General features: G+C 41.4%; 1 protein-coding gene across 1 annotated transcript; it reads right to left on the minus strand.

Annotated features, from left to right (window-relative positions):
* Positions 1 to 3,336: 3,336 nt before the first annotated feature.
* On the minus strand, positions 3,337 to 10,555 carry LOC117988204 (alanine aminotransferase 1-like). Its single transcript, XM_034975319.2, has 10 exons — positions 10,436 to 10,555; positions 9,675 to 9,764; positions 9,190 to 9,293; positions 7,780 to 7,970; positions 7,085 to 7,287; positions 6,499 to 6,621; positions 5,708 to 5,914; positions 5,059 to 5,202; positions 4,311 to 4,425; positions 3,337 to 4,038 (listed from the first exon to the last, which is right to left on the minus strand). The coding sequence occupies exons 1-10, from the start codon at positions 10,553 to 10,555 to the stop codon at positions 3,890 to 3,892; spliced, it is 1,446 nt and encodes a 481-aa protein (XP_034831210.1). The 3' UTR covers positions 3,337 to 3,889.
* Positions 10,556 to 14,218: the final 3,663 nt, after the last annotated feature.

Below are 14,218 nucleotides of genomic sequence, written 5' to 3' on the forward strand. Positions count from 1 at the left end.
TACAAATACGAATACAAATTTCTTTATTGCGAATCTGGGTAAACAGTGGAGATGTTACAAAAAACAAACAGGTACAGCCAAATTCTGCCTGTCAGCACGGAATATGTTATGACATATACCTAACAACGTGTACATAGTTTTGATAAAATTAGCCAAATTAAATACTTAGTCACAAAAGAATAAAAAACGATAGTATTTAATACAAAATATGTCAAAAGGTAACCATCAATACACCTTAAAGGAAAAAATGTCATCTTAGATATTCGTCAACACTATAAAAAATATTTTTTATATTTTATTTGTTCAGAGTAGGTACAGTTCTTGCAATTCACGAAGGCGAGTGAACTTTACTTGTGGTTACGTCGTATACACGGACATTACGTATGTGTGCGTGCATGTTGGACCAATCAGTCGCGAGCAAGCGCTCGCAAACGATACCGATACGACTTTTAAACACAAGCATGAGCCACTCGCCTTCGTGAATCGGAAGAACTGTAGGTACTGGTTGTACTCTTTTAGATAGTCACTTGTTGGATTTGTAAGCCGATAGTTTACAAATAATAATTAATTACGTAACCTCAAAACTAAAGCTACGAGGGTTCCAAACGCGCCCGAGTCAGTCCAGATCACATTTCTTGTTCTTGAAAGTCATGACTTTTTTTTCGTTGGAGTCCGTCCGTCTGTCAGCGGGCTGTATCCCATGAACCGTTTTTATTTGATTTTAATTTAGATGGCTGCCATTTTGAAATCATTATCAGGTACTAGCTGATGGCCGCCACTTCGTCCGCGTGGATTTAAGTTTTAAAAAATCGCGTGAGAACTCTTTGATTTTGCGGAATAAAAAGTGGACTATGTCACTCTCCAGGTCTTCAACTATCCCCATGCAAAAAATCACGTCGACTCGTTGCTCCGTTGCGATGTGATTGAAGGACAAACCAATAAACACACTTTCATATTTATAATATGGGTAGTGATTTGTTGGTATAGCGGCAATTCATGAGTTACACCCCGCTGACAGACAGACGGACAGCGGAGGCTTAGTAATAGGGCCCCGTTGACACCCTTCAGAGACGGAACCCAAAAAAAGGTTAAAAAAAACTTTTTTATCCTTACATGAAAATGTTCTCATCTGTCCAAAATTGAATGTATCTAACACGATAAAGTCACAGTGAGTCAACCCTCCCCCTCAGGCGACCCTCTCCCGTCTCCCGTCACTGGGGGCTTACTCTGTGACGTCACACGTCACTGCGGCTCGACGGTGCGCCTTATCCCACGTCACTGATAAGCCGCTCAAATGTTACCGGGGAACGTTACTAATGACGATTATCTCCGCTACCTGATTCGAATGAGACGTTTTTAGGGTTCCGTACCTCAAAAGGAATAAAGGAACCCTTATAGGATCACTTCGTTGTCTGTCTGTCTGTCGTGTCTGTCAAGAAACCTATAGGGTACTCTCCTTTGAAATCATGAAATTTTTCAGGTAGGTAGGTCTTATAGCACACATTAGGGAAAAAATCTGAAAATCGTGAATTTGTGGTTACATCATGAAAAGAAAATTAAAATGTGTTCATGAACAAATAATTAGTATTTCAACTTTCAAAGTAAGATTGCTCGAAAGGTCTTTATCTGTGCATTCCAAAATAGATATTTATATTTATTTTTATGCATCATAGTTTTTGAATTATCGTGCAAAATGTCGAAAAAATACGACTGTAGTACGGAACCCTCGTTGCGCGAGCCTGACTCGCACTCGGCCGGTTTTTTTTACAAAAGAGCAGTATATTTGTGTATGATTGTTTGTGAGCACATGAATCTACTCGTGTGTTTGTAAATGTACTAGAAAAATGTGAAAAATCGGATGAAAAGCCTTTTTATAAAGGGCTAACTTTTAAGTAAGTAATTCTAAACATCATTTCGATTCTTTTGCTTTTAAAAGGATAGAATAACGAATGTTCTTCTGATGGGAACATTTAAAACTTTAAACGTTTTTCTAGCGATGTTCTCAAGAGACTTTGTCACTTACAACAAAAGAAAAATGGATTTCGAAAAACGGCGCCCGCAGAACGTTTCCAATTTAAAGTTTCCACGCCGCGCTGTTGTAAAACTACTGTAGCTACTGAAAAATGGTATTTCTGTCCGTTCGTCCTGCTTGAGCTGGGCACGATACATTGTTCACGAAGATAACTGATACAACACCCTTGTGTCATTCCGTCTTTCATCTTATATTGAACTAGTTTTTGCCCGCGACTTCGTCCGCAGTAGGTACTGTGCTCATGAAAAAATTCCATCGTTCGATCCATTGCTCCGTTGCGATGTGATTGAAGGACAAACCAGCAAAGTAATACACATTCGTATCTATAATTTATTATTATTAGTGAAATATATTTTAAATCCTATGAGTGAGATTACCTCCTGCATCCAAACTTATAAAATTGACCTCTAGTATAGTGCTAGTGTGACCTCACACCCTACAGCCTACAGCAGACTAGTCACTACAGCTGACTTGCCCCGGCTCGGGTGGAGTTTCAGAGATACGAATAATAAAAACTAGCCCGCGACTTCGACCGCGTGGAATTAGATTTTTTATAAGATCCCGTGGGAACTCTTTGATTTTTTTGGATAAAAAGTAGCCTAAGTCACTCTCCAGGTCTTTATCTATACCCATGCAAAAAATCACGTCAATCCGTTGCACGGTTGCGACGTGATTGAAGGACAAACCATCAAAGTAACGAACCAACAAACAAACACTTTCACATTTATAATAAGGGTACTGATAAATTCCAGCTAATGTACTCATTTACCTACTGTACCGGTCTTGTGTTTTTGACTTTTTAGAAGGCTGTGTCATTACTCATTAGGTATTCCATATTCAGGCGCGGCGTACAAACAATAATATGAGTGAATCCTGAGTGCCTGATACATATTCATGGGGTCGGGCGCGGATTGTGCACAGCATCCACATCCACCATCTACATGTACTTATGTATGTAGGTGACAGAGATCTTAGCGCCCTCTGTCGTCCAATCTACTCTGTATGTATGTATGTATGTATGTATATACTTTATTGCACCACAGAAACACAAATGACAGGTTACAAAAAGAAATCTTAATAAGTAGGTACAAAAAGGCGGTCTTATCGCTAAATAGCGATCTCTTCCAGACAACCTTAACGCTAGGGAAAAAACGAACAAATGGACAATGGGAGGTGGTGTAAAATAAACCTAAATACCAATAGCTAAATAAACTAAACCATATAATAAGAATATAAAATAAATATTAATACACTAATACACACAAATAAAATATAATAGACATACATAAGACTACATAGATATATATACACATATAGATTTAAATAATAAACTATGCCGTTACTGATGATAGCAAAGAGATAGGTAATGATCTGTGCTGAGTATCTGGAGTCTGGGCTAAGGGCGTTTGTGCACTCATCCGTATTCGGTTCGTATCCGTGATTCTTCGAAAATACGTGCATTCGATTAGTATTTTTGTTGACGGATCCATGAAATTACGGATGGGTACACAAACGCCCTGAGACCACTGACCTCTGCTAATAGAAGTACCCACGCTGGACTTGCTATTGCTATATTTAAAACACTTGTACTAAAACATTACGTTTATTACTATTTGTAAAAATTAAATTTACATTTAAGTACCTAGGTACTTAATTTCAAAACTTAATCTAGGTTGTGTCTAAACACAAATTACAAGTAAAATAATAATAATTAAGTAGGTAGAGTCAGCAACAAAGCTAGGTTTGCACGCGCCGCGGCAGATGGATGGGAGGGATGGGGGTATACTTAGCTTTGTTGCTGACGTACCTACCTAGTACCTATATCACAGAATACAGATAGTATTGACTTAACACTAGCTAAGAGTATTTGTCCAGGAAGGCCGTGTGGAATGTTCGTATGGAATCCATCATGTGCTGGAACTCGTCCCGGGGGTGCAGGATGGTGGTGCGGAAGTGGAACGTGCCCGGGAGCTGCCCGAACCCTGATCCCGGGACCACGCACACTCCTGGGTAACGGACAAATCTATTATTTATTATCTAAATATGTTAAAAGGAAAAAAAGGTGACTGACTGACTGATCTATCAACGCACAGCTCAATCGACTGGATGGATCGGGCTGAAATTTAGCATGCAGATACCTATTATGACGTAGGCACCCGCTAAGGATTTTTGAAAATTCAACCTAAGGGGTTGCTTACTAACATTGCTTAACAATCGCAATCGATTGATGTGCGTATTGCCACACGTCCGTCGTGTCGTATGCCCAATCAAAACTGACCTGTCTCTTCAAGTAACCTCAAGCAGTAGAACTCATCAGGTTTCAATCCCAACTCGGCAGCCACCAGCTGAGCCCGCTCTGGTAGTTCCACGCGTGGGAATGCGAACATGGAGCCCTGGGGGAAGAGAGTCAACTTTCAGCAAACATGGAAAATATCTCCTAGATCATTGTAGGTAACTGTAGCTAGTAGGTATTTTCGGGAAGATTTGTGTGGTGTTGTGTGTTGTGTGTTGTGTGTTGTGTGTTGTGTGTTGGTGGTGTGTGTTGTGTGTTGGTGGTGTGTGTTGGTGGTGTGTGTTGTGTGTTGGTGGTGTGCATTGCTTGCTCTTCCTGCTTCTTTCACTTTCACTTTTATAATATTATTAGGATTTGGATTAAGTTTGTAGTTCCTTGTATATTATGGAATTCCGCAAAGGAACGCCTGCTTCCATCTTTTGCATCATCACTTACCACCAGATGAGATCGCAGTCAAGGGCTAACTTATAGCGGCATAAAAAATATTTAGACCCAAGAGATATTTCCAAAGACAACGCAACCGAAGAAGAAGGGATTCTTCATAGTTTTTACAACGGAGCCTCAAGAATGGCGAGTCACTTTAAAAGCTGACGACAGACCAACGTAAAGGCTAATGTGTAAGGCATTCAATCAAGATCGAGCAAAGTGGTGGACAATCGAATGCAGGAAAACAGACTCAATCTTGGAGGTACCTAAAGAATAAGCGAAGCAGAAAAGGAGAACTGAAACTCACATCAATAGTGTTGCAAGAGTACCCAGGGATGCTGTTGAACTCCCGATATGCTGTGCCGGCGCGCTCGGTGAGGGTTCGGTACGTGGCCTGCTTCTCCCGGATAAACTGAGGGTAGGACGGCTCGCCGGGGGCTGGCGGCTTCATCTGGGAACAGAGAATTTGTTTAAAACTTAAACATGTCATAAATTTGGCGTTTGCTTTCCAGCTTATTGTGCTCCATATTATCTGATTTTCAGTCCCTGATTTCCTAAGAATTCCTGCACTTCATGATGCTCTATTTGATTACCTTTCGTTTAAAAAATTTGCTTAGATACTTTATGGTGTTGGGAATTGAAATTTTAAGCCGATCCACGCAACATGCATTTTGCGCAGAATCGCAACCCCTCTTCGGATAAGTGCATTAACCACTTAATATTGAAGGGTACAGTGATCGCAAAACAATTAGTCCAACCTGAAGTTGCAATTTGGTGGTTTGCCCGGCTAAGATACAATGCACAGTCATATACCTTGTGCCCAGATTAGACTGCTTGTTTTGCGAACACTATAAATATGATGCTGGCGCCAGACGCTTATGGCACAACATACAGCAAGCATCGGAAAACACCACAGCAGAAGGCTTGCCTGATAAACGGAACGACACTGTACTCACCACACAGTCAAGCACGCATTGCCCCAGCACGGAAGGGCACTGGGCCACTGCCCGCGCGGCCGTCAGTGCCGCCCGCACGCCGCGCTGCAGTCGCGCCGCCTCCACGAAGCCGGCGCGCAGCCCGCACTCCGCCGCCCAGCCCTTGGAGCAAGTCACGAAGCTAGCCAACTCCATGCTGCTGTAGGGAGCTCCCATCTCGTGCATCACCTGGGGCAGATTGACATCAATGATTTTTGGTGACGCCAATTTGTGTCAAAGAACATCTTGTCCAGAAGACAGACTAAATGGAACCAAAAGACAACAAAAAATACCACAAATATGGTACTGAATTCATAATGACGAAACGAGGAGTTGACTAGATCACCATCTCTTACAAATCCAACATCTGACCATCAAAAAGAGTAATTTATTACCTATTTTGAATAAATCATTTGAATTTGAATTTGAATCATCATTATGATCAACCCATCGCCGGCTCACTACTAGCACGGGTCTCCACTCACAATGAGAAGGGTTTGGCTATATTCTACCACGCTGGCCAAGTGCGGATCGACAGACTTCACACTCCTTCAAGAACATTATGGAGAACTCTCAGGCATGCCGGGTTTCCTCATGGTGTTTTCCTTCACCGTTAAAGCAAGTGATATTAATTTGCTTAAAAACGCCCGGACCCCTAATAGGGGTCCGGGTCCTTTCAAAACCTATCACTGAAAATGTGTCCAACACCTATTGCCACAAGAAATTCAGTACGATTTTCAGGTACCTACCTAAAAATGGAACTTCGTACCAACCTTTTTAAACGAGTGGAAGGGTTTGCTGATGATGTTCTCCTGGTACACCTCGTCAGCCATGATGAAGAGCTGGTGTTCGTAGGCGAACCTGATGATGTCTTCCATGTTCTCACGGGTGAGGACCTGGTGTCAATAATGCACAAGTGTTAACAAGGCAATCGCAAATAATGATAACAAAGCTTTATCATGAAAATTAGAAATATCACTACCCATCCCAACCCATATTATAAAAGTGAAAGTATTTGTTTGTCCTTCAATCACGCTGTAGCGTCTATTGTAATAGTGCAACAGATCGACGTGATTTTTTGCATAGATATAGTTAAAAAGGCCTGGAGAGAATACCTGGAGAAAACGTCTACTTTTATCCCGAAAAATCAAAAGGTTCATACGGTTTCAAAAACCTGAATCCACGTGGACGAATTTGCGAGCATTATAGCTAATTAATAATAAAAACACAACCTCAAAGATCCTCGTGTAAATAGTCATGACTCATGACTCATGACTCATGACTCATGACTCATGAGCTATACTTGCCCCGAACTCTATCTCAAAAACCCCGAGCCCTAATCAAGAACAATCTAGTAACCTGTCCAGTAGGATTCCCAGGGTTGATGACCACCAGAGCTCGAACGTGGCAGTCCTGGCTCGCCTCCCGCCAGCTGCGCTCCAACTCCTGGACCTGCAGCGCCCAGCCGTGCTCCTCGTCCAGGTAGTAGTTGGCCTGTCGCAAGCCCAGCTCGGATAGAGTGCCAGAGAATAAGGGGTATTGTGGAATCGGGATCATCACAGCTGGGGAAATACAATACTATTATTTTAGTACATTAAAAATCAATAAATATCAATTCCTCGGCGAAGATCACAGCTTCATCAACCTGGAAACCCTGTAGACTTCTGGAACCGTACAAGGCCATCCAGGTTTTCGAGGATTTTTGATTAATTCAAGCTGGGGATATCTGTACAGTGCTTATAGAGTGCTATACACTAAACAAAGCTCCTTCAACGAGCAGGTATCTGTGTGGAGCCTTTAACGTTGTGGCGGTTACCACAATAGAAACTAGATGGCGCTGTTCAATCGATGACGTAGTCCCGAACAAATTTACCGCCGATAGTAATCGCACTAACAGAGTGTTCTGCAATCTGGACTATATATAGAAGTTTCAAGACATAACCGTCGGCCCAGCTGGCGCTACCGAGCACAACCAACCGCTCGGTGGGAGATCTCCCCTTTGGTACGGTCGAGCCTGCACACCGCTCCCGTACAACGTCATAAGTGGTTCATACCAGGGGGTTTCCCATCGACGTCCTGCACGAACAAGCTCAGCACAGCCTTGATGACGTCAGAGGCCCCAGAGCCGAGGTAGATGTCGTCAGACGAAGCCGCCACACCGTCGCGAGCGGTGAGGTACTCCGCCACGCGGCGCCTCACCAGGCTCAAGCCGTTGGATGGAGAGTAGGAGCCGACTGAGCCTTTCCTGGATTACACAAAATCAAATACCCTTATTATAAATGCGAAAGTGTGTTTGTTTGTTGGTTTATTGGTTTGTTGGTATGCCCTTCAATCACGTCGCAACGGTGCAACGGATTGACGCGATTTTTTGCATGGGTATACACTTGAAAAATAAAATGCGCTGTGTGTGGTCCCAAAATGGACTGTACTCGGCATTATCTATACCTGTGTTGTTATTACATAAGTATATAACTAATACATATTTCATGTTCAGGAAGGGACAGACCGTACAATGCTAATGCGAAGGTTTGCATACGTAATCAATTCACATAAATTAGTGCCCTTCGGGCGGGCGGGCGGGCGGCGCGGTGCGATGCAAATGACAATTAATCAATTAAGTAGTACACGCTCTCATTAGCGGGCACAACCGCGAGCCGACAATGAGCTTCCGTTACATTCGTTATTCTGGTAAATGGTGATGTAAATTCGATAAATGTTTTTAAATCGACTATAAAAATTTCCTACCCTACCTAGGATGGAAAAATTCTGTAAAACAGCGGGGCGATTGTCTAAAACCTGCATCAATCATTATTACAATCTCAATTGTTCTGATTGGCTGAATTTGTGCGATTCTTGTTGCAACAATGCATTGTGGCCAATAGTGAGCGAGCATTAACCAATCAGAGATGATTGCGATCGTGACATTGTAGCTGTCAAACAACCGCGGTAGGGCCCCTGATTGTGTAATTTAAACGACTGTCCTATTATAGATGTCGAGATGGCAATCGGGGAGGGAACGCCCCGCACACCCGCACAGCCCCCGCGCTAACCCAGTGCGGGCGAGCGCGGGTCATCCCGCCTCATACGCATCCTCTAATTAAACTCCTATAGGGGATTTGGAAGAAAAATAACACGTGGAAGGTAAAGAAGAATATATCCATACCGTATAGTACGCGACAGATTGAGATGGCAATCAGGGTATCAACCCGCACCCGCGCTCGCCCGCACCGGTTTAGTGCAGGGGCTATGCGGGTGTGCGGCGTGCGGCATGCGGCGTGCGGGCCGTACTCTAGGTAGGTATCCATACTTCAAAATTTATAAATGTGATCTGTGTATCTATCTTTTGGTTCAGCTCAACTACTGAACCGATCTTAAAGACACACTCGCACCTTGAAGATTGAGATGAGTAGAATAGACACATTTTATGTCCCGAAAATGAAAAACTTAAATCTATCAATCCTTACGTGCAATCTTCGAGTAGTTCTCTGACACGCTCCTTGACGTCGGCCGGTATGTCCGGTATGTCCGGCGAGCACATCAGCGACGGACATGCTGCTAAAGCTAACACCTGGAAAAGAGATAAAAGAATGAAATAATAATAGAATAGAATAATGAAGAGATAGAAAGAGATAGAGTTGGAAGAGAGATAAGTAAACAACAAATTAGAGGCCTGAAAAATAGCTGTAAGGTTTATCAGGCGTCCAAAGCGCGGGCCACATTGGGAGCGAAGCGGAACGAAAGTAAGTTAGAAAACAATGTGAGGAAACTTGAAACGTTTGCATGCCTGAGAGTTCTCCATGATGATCTCAAAGGTGTGTGAAGTATGTCAATCCGCACTTGGCCTGCGTGGTGAATTCCTCATTCTGAGAGGAGACTCGTGTTCAGTAGTGGACCGAAGGGTTGGGAGGATGCTGATGGGAAAAGGTACAAATACATACAAACAACAAACCTGTCTAATGAAAGTGATGGGCGGTTGTCCCAGGGCGTGGCAGTCGCCGATGTTGGCGCGCACCACGCGCGCGAAACGTTTTTCCACTCCCTGAAAAACCAATTTTATGATTTAGAATACGTACTTTTTTGGAGAAGGGAAGTTCTCAACCTAAGCTCTAAATAGACAAACATATAGAAATAGATACACAGACAAACATATACATATAACGAAGTGATCCTATAAGGGTTCCCTTTGAGGTACGGAACCCTAGCAATCAATTTCGTTCACAAATGACAATATTATTATGGTAAAATTACTTAGAATATTCTCATTTCCTGCCCATAATTACAAAATGATGCGGGAACTAGAAAAATAAATAACTAAGTATTTAAATAAGTTTTGCGTCTGAATACCTAATTAAAATATCAAGATACATTTTTCTGAGAAAATAGCTTCATGTATCGTTGCCTAACCTGAAGGTGAAGGATAACATTTCATGTGCAAATGGGCCAGCGTGGCGGACTATGGCCTAAACCCTTCTCATTTTGAAAAGAGACCAGTGCTCAGTATGTAGGTATAGTGAGCCGGCAGTGGGTAGATCACGATGACGATAATGATGATTTGATGGCCGGCACGCATTTCCATGCGCTCGCGACGTATTGTACTGTCATAAAACTGCACGCAAGTGCCAACAACAACTATACAAAATTTCAAATCGACGATGAACGCTACTCGAATGCATAGGTAACAAACGGTTTGTAACCATAAAGAATACCTACTTTCTCAATTTCTCGCTCAATCTGCACCGCCCTCTCCAGTATGGGGCCTCGCACTGCGTACTTTATGTTCAGCATGTTCTGGTTCACGTTCTTCTCCGTTATACACTTCTCCAGTTTCATTTTTAATTTATTTTAGATTTTAATTAAAAAAATTACAATAACTGATAACTTTTTTAAATGTCGGTTAAAAAAGCGTAGGTAACCTTAACGTCAGTTAATGAAACTTTTGTAAAAATGTAAGATTTTTTAATGACTTTCTTTCTAGGTATTAGATACAATTTGCAATTAATTCAGATAAAGCGAAAAATAAACGTTAAAATTAATGAAACCTTTAGAAAATTTGTACTTAGTAGGTTAGGTACAGTTTAAAGTGTTTGATTTTTTTTAACTGCAGCGTGCAACAGACGTGCAAATGAAACGGTCAAGTGCTTTTATATGTCTGCTTAGTACAAGGTAGGTGATGTTCAAGTTACTGCGATCACAAAATCGGTGAATCCCTAAGCATTTCATCATACATTTTCCCGTTCGAACGAGCATAGTACATTAACTTTAGGTAGTACCTATTCTACTATCTATTAGTAAAATCCATATTATAATTTCGAAAGTGTGTCTGTCTGTCTGCTAGCTTTTCACAGTCCATCCATTTACCCATTTTGGCAGTTACAGAGAAAACTTACAAACATGTCATCTTGTAGCATTTTGGCTTATTAGAAATTTGGAAAAATCCTAATTAGGAACCCTAAATAGGTAGGTATGTTGGGTTTTTTAGGGTTCCATACGTCCGAATGGGAAAACGGAACCCTTACAGAGGCACTCGTAAGACCCTTAATATAACTTCGGCGGGGAGGGGCGATGCGCACAACAGACGGAAACGTTTAAGTGCGGAAACCAGCCCAGAATGAAGAAGAAGAAGAAGACTCTTAATATATTTAAGTACCTACCTACTTCATCATCATCATCATCATCATCAACCGATAGACGTCCACTGCTGGACATAGGTCTCTTGTAGGGACTTCCACACACCACGGTCTTGTGCCGCCGCCATCCAGCGGCTCCTTGCGACTCGTCTGATGTCGTCCGTCCACCTAGTTCAGGTACGTACTTACCTGAAATTAAAAAGGTCTTGTTGTAAGGGAAATGAGAGAGGGAATGCCTTCCCTCCCTCTATCTCCGAAACTATAGAGCCTAATATTTTGAAAACATACAAAAAACCGGCCAAGTGTTAGTCAGACTCGCGCACCGAAGGTTCCGTACTATAGTCGTATTTTTGCACGATAAATTAAAAACTATTGTGCATAAAATTAAATAAAAATCTATTTAACAATGTACAGATAAATCCCTTGCATATGATACCCCACTTGGTATATTAATCTTACTTTGAAAGTTGAAAATACTAATTATTTGTTTATGAACACATTTTAATTTTTTTTGTGATGTTACCACAAATTCACGGTTTTCGGATTTTTACCCTTACGTGTACAATAAGACCTACCTACCTGCCAAATTTCATGGTTCTAGGTCAACGGGAAGTACCCTATAGGTTTCTTAACAGACACGACAGACAGAATAGAATAGAATAGAATGTTTTTTATTCATTTAATCTTTTTAAAAGTGCTTACAGACAGACAGACAGACCGACAACGACGTGATCCTATAAGGATTCCTTGTTTCCTTTTTAGGTACGGAAACCTAAAAATTGTTCTTTACTAATTATAGATTACAGGAAAACCTACAAGAAGTCTTAAAATAACAACATAGTAAATCTCTCAATATTGTGTGTACCAACTTACGTACAAATTCATCGTACGGAACCCTCTCCACGCGAGTTCAGCTCGCACTTGACCGGTTTTCAATTTACTTATAAGAAAAAACGTTCACCACTGCGTCACAGAAGTCATCAAAGAGATATATACCTAACAATAGAGATCACGAATCTGCTGCAATGCACAATTTCTTAGAAATCGCAGTTCTTACAAAAATATAAGGAAAAATCAAATGGTAACCACGCACGCCCATTTCAATAGCTGTAAAGACAGGTTTTGTTAATACTAGTCATTCATCACCATGATCAACCCATCGCCGGCTCACTGCAGAGCACGGGACTCCTCTGAAGAAGGGTTTAGCCATAGTCTACCACGCTGGCCATGTGCGGATTGGTAGACTTCACACACCTTTGAGAACATTATGGAGAACTCTCAGGCATGCAGGTTTCCTCACGCAGTTTTCCTTCACCGTTAAACCAAGTATTTAATTACTTACACATTACTCCGAATAGTTAGAGGTGCGTGCCCGGGATCGAACCCCCGACCTCCGATTAGAAGGCGGACGTCCTAACCACTAGGCTATCACAGCTTTTTCCTAGTCATTACTTAACACAAAATGAGCAGAATGAGTGTAGAGGTGAGGATCCGAAAGATCCTGGGACCAGCCTGACGCGAAGATATGGCTGGAGGCAGAACTTCGTGAACTGGTGGCCTTACACTGGTCTGTAATTCAACATCATAGAGTTATGATACTAGGTACAACATGATGCGTTTCAAATCTGAATAAATATTTAAAAAAATTAAGACCCACTTTTTTTGACGTTCATTAAGACATCAGCTAAGAAAGGATTTATGAAAATTCAACCCCTAAGGGGGTAAAATGGCGGTTTGAAATTTATGTAGGTACCTAGTCCACGCGGATGAGGTCGCGGGCATAAGAAAACGATATCAATAAACAATCGATATAATCAGTACACAATAATTAGTATTGTTATCATGTTGGGTGTCGGGTGTTCCTCGTCTCGTTCGGGAAGGTCTGAGGTCTCTCAGGCGGGGTCGGAACCGCGTGAGGCTAAAAGTCAACCATCCTTATCGACGGTACTTTACCTAGATTCGATCGTCGGCGGTGGTGTCGTATTATGCAACTTTTTCCGTAAGTAACAGTTGATTTAAATATTAGATAAGGTAAACTGAGCCAAATTGGGAGGGAAGGTTTGTGGGGCTCCATAGTAAAATTAAAATTACAAAAAAATCGGCCAAGTGCGAGTCAGACTCGCACACCGAGGATTCCGTAATCGTGTATTTTTATTATGCTTAAAAATAAATAAAAATTTGTTTTAGAATGTACCTACAGGTAAAGCCCTTCTATATGCTACTCTACTTGGTATAGTTATCTTCATGAACACATTTTTATTTTTTTCTGTGATGATTCACGGGTTTCGAATTTTTTCCTATACTTGTGCTATTATAAGATCTATCTATCTATCTACCTGCCAAATTTCATGACTCTAGCTAGGTGAACGGAAAGTACCCTATAAGTTTTCTTAACTGACACGACAGGCAGACAGACATCAAAGTGATCCTATAACGATTCCTTTTTAAATACGGAACCCTAAACGTGTTATTTAGGGTACCTCCTGAACGTGAAAAAGTGAGTTAAAAAAAATTTGGGTAACAGTTACATAACTTGTTTAAAAATGTGTTTTAATTAATTAAGTATCAGGTTTCTTACATTTTTTGAAAAAAAAATCTACAGTTTGTATTTTATTAGCCGCCAAAAATTTTGCAACTTTCATGGCTACGGAATCCTGCTGAATTATGGGTGTTCTAACACGCCCTTGATTAGTTTTTTCCTGGCAGCCATTTTGTTTTTTATTATTTATTGTTATAGCAGCAATAAAAATACGCATTCTGTGAAAATTTCAGCTATCTACTACGGTTCATGAGATAAAGCTCGCTGACAGACAAACGGACAGCGGAGGCTTAGTAATAAGGTTGAAAGAAAAACAACACATTTTTT

This window comes from Maniola hyperantus, chromosome 14 (genome assembly GCF_902806685.2).
Source record: "Maniola hyperantus chromosome 14, iAphHyp1.2, whole genome shotgun sequence".
NCBI lineage: Eukaryota > Metazoa > Arthropoda > Insecta > Lepidoptera > Nymphalidae > Maniola > Maniola hyperantus.

Coding starts and splice junctions, on each gene's coding strand:
- LOC117988204 (XM_034975319.2), bottom strand. CDS start 10,555: ATGAAACTGGAGAAGTGTATAACGGAGAAGAACGTGAACCAGAACATG. Junction 7,971..9,189: donor GAACTACTCGAAGATTGCAC/GTAAGGATTGAT, acceptor TGTGTAATCCAG/GAAAGGCTCAGTCGGCTCCT. Junction 4,039..4,310: donor GAGGTTACTTGAAGAGACAG/GTCAGTTTTGAT, acceptor TCCGTTACCCAG/GAGTGTGCGTGGTCCCGGGA.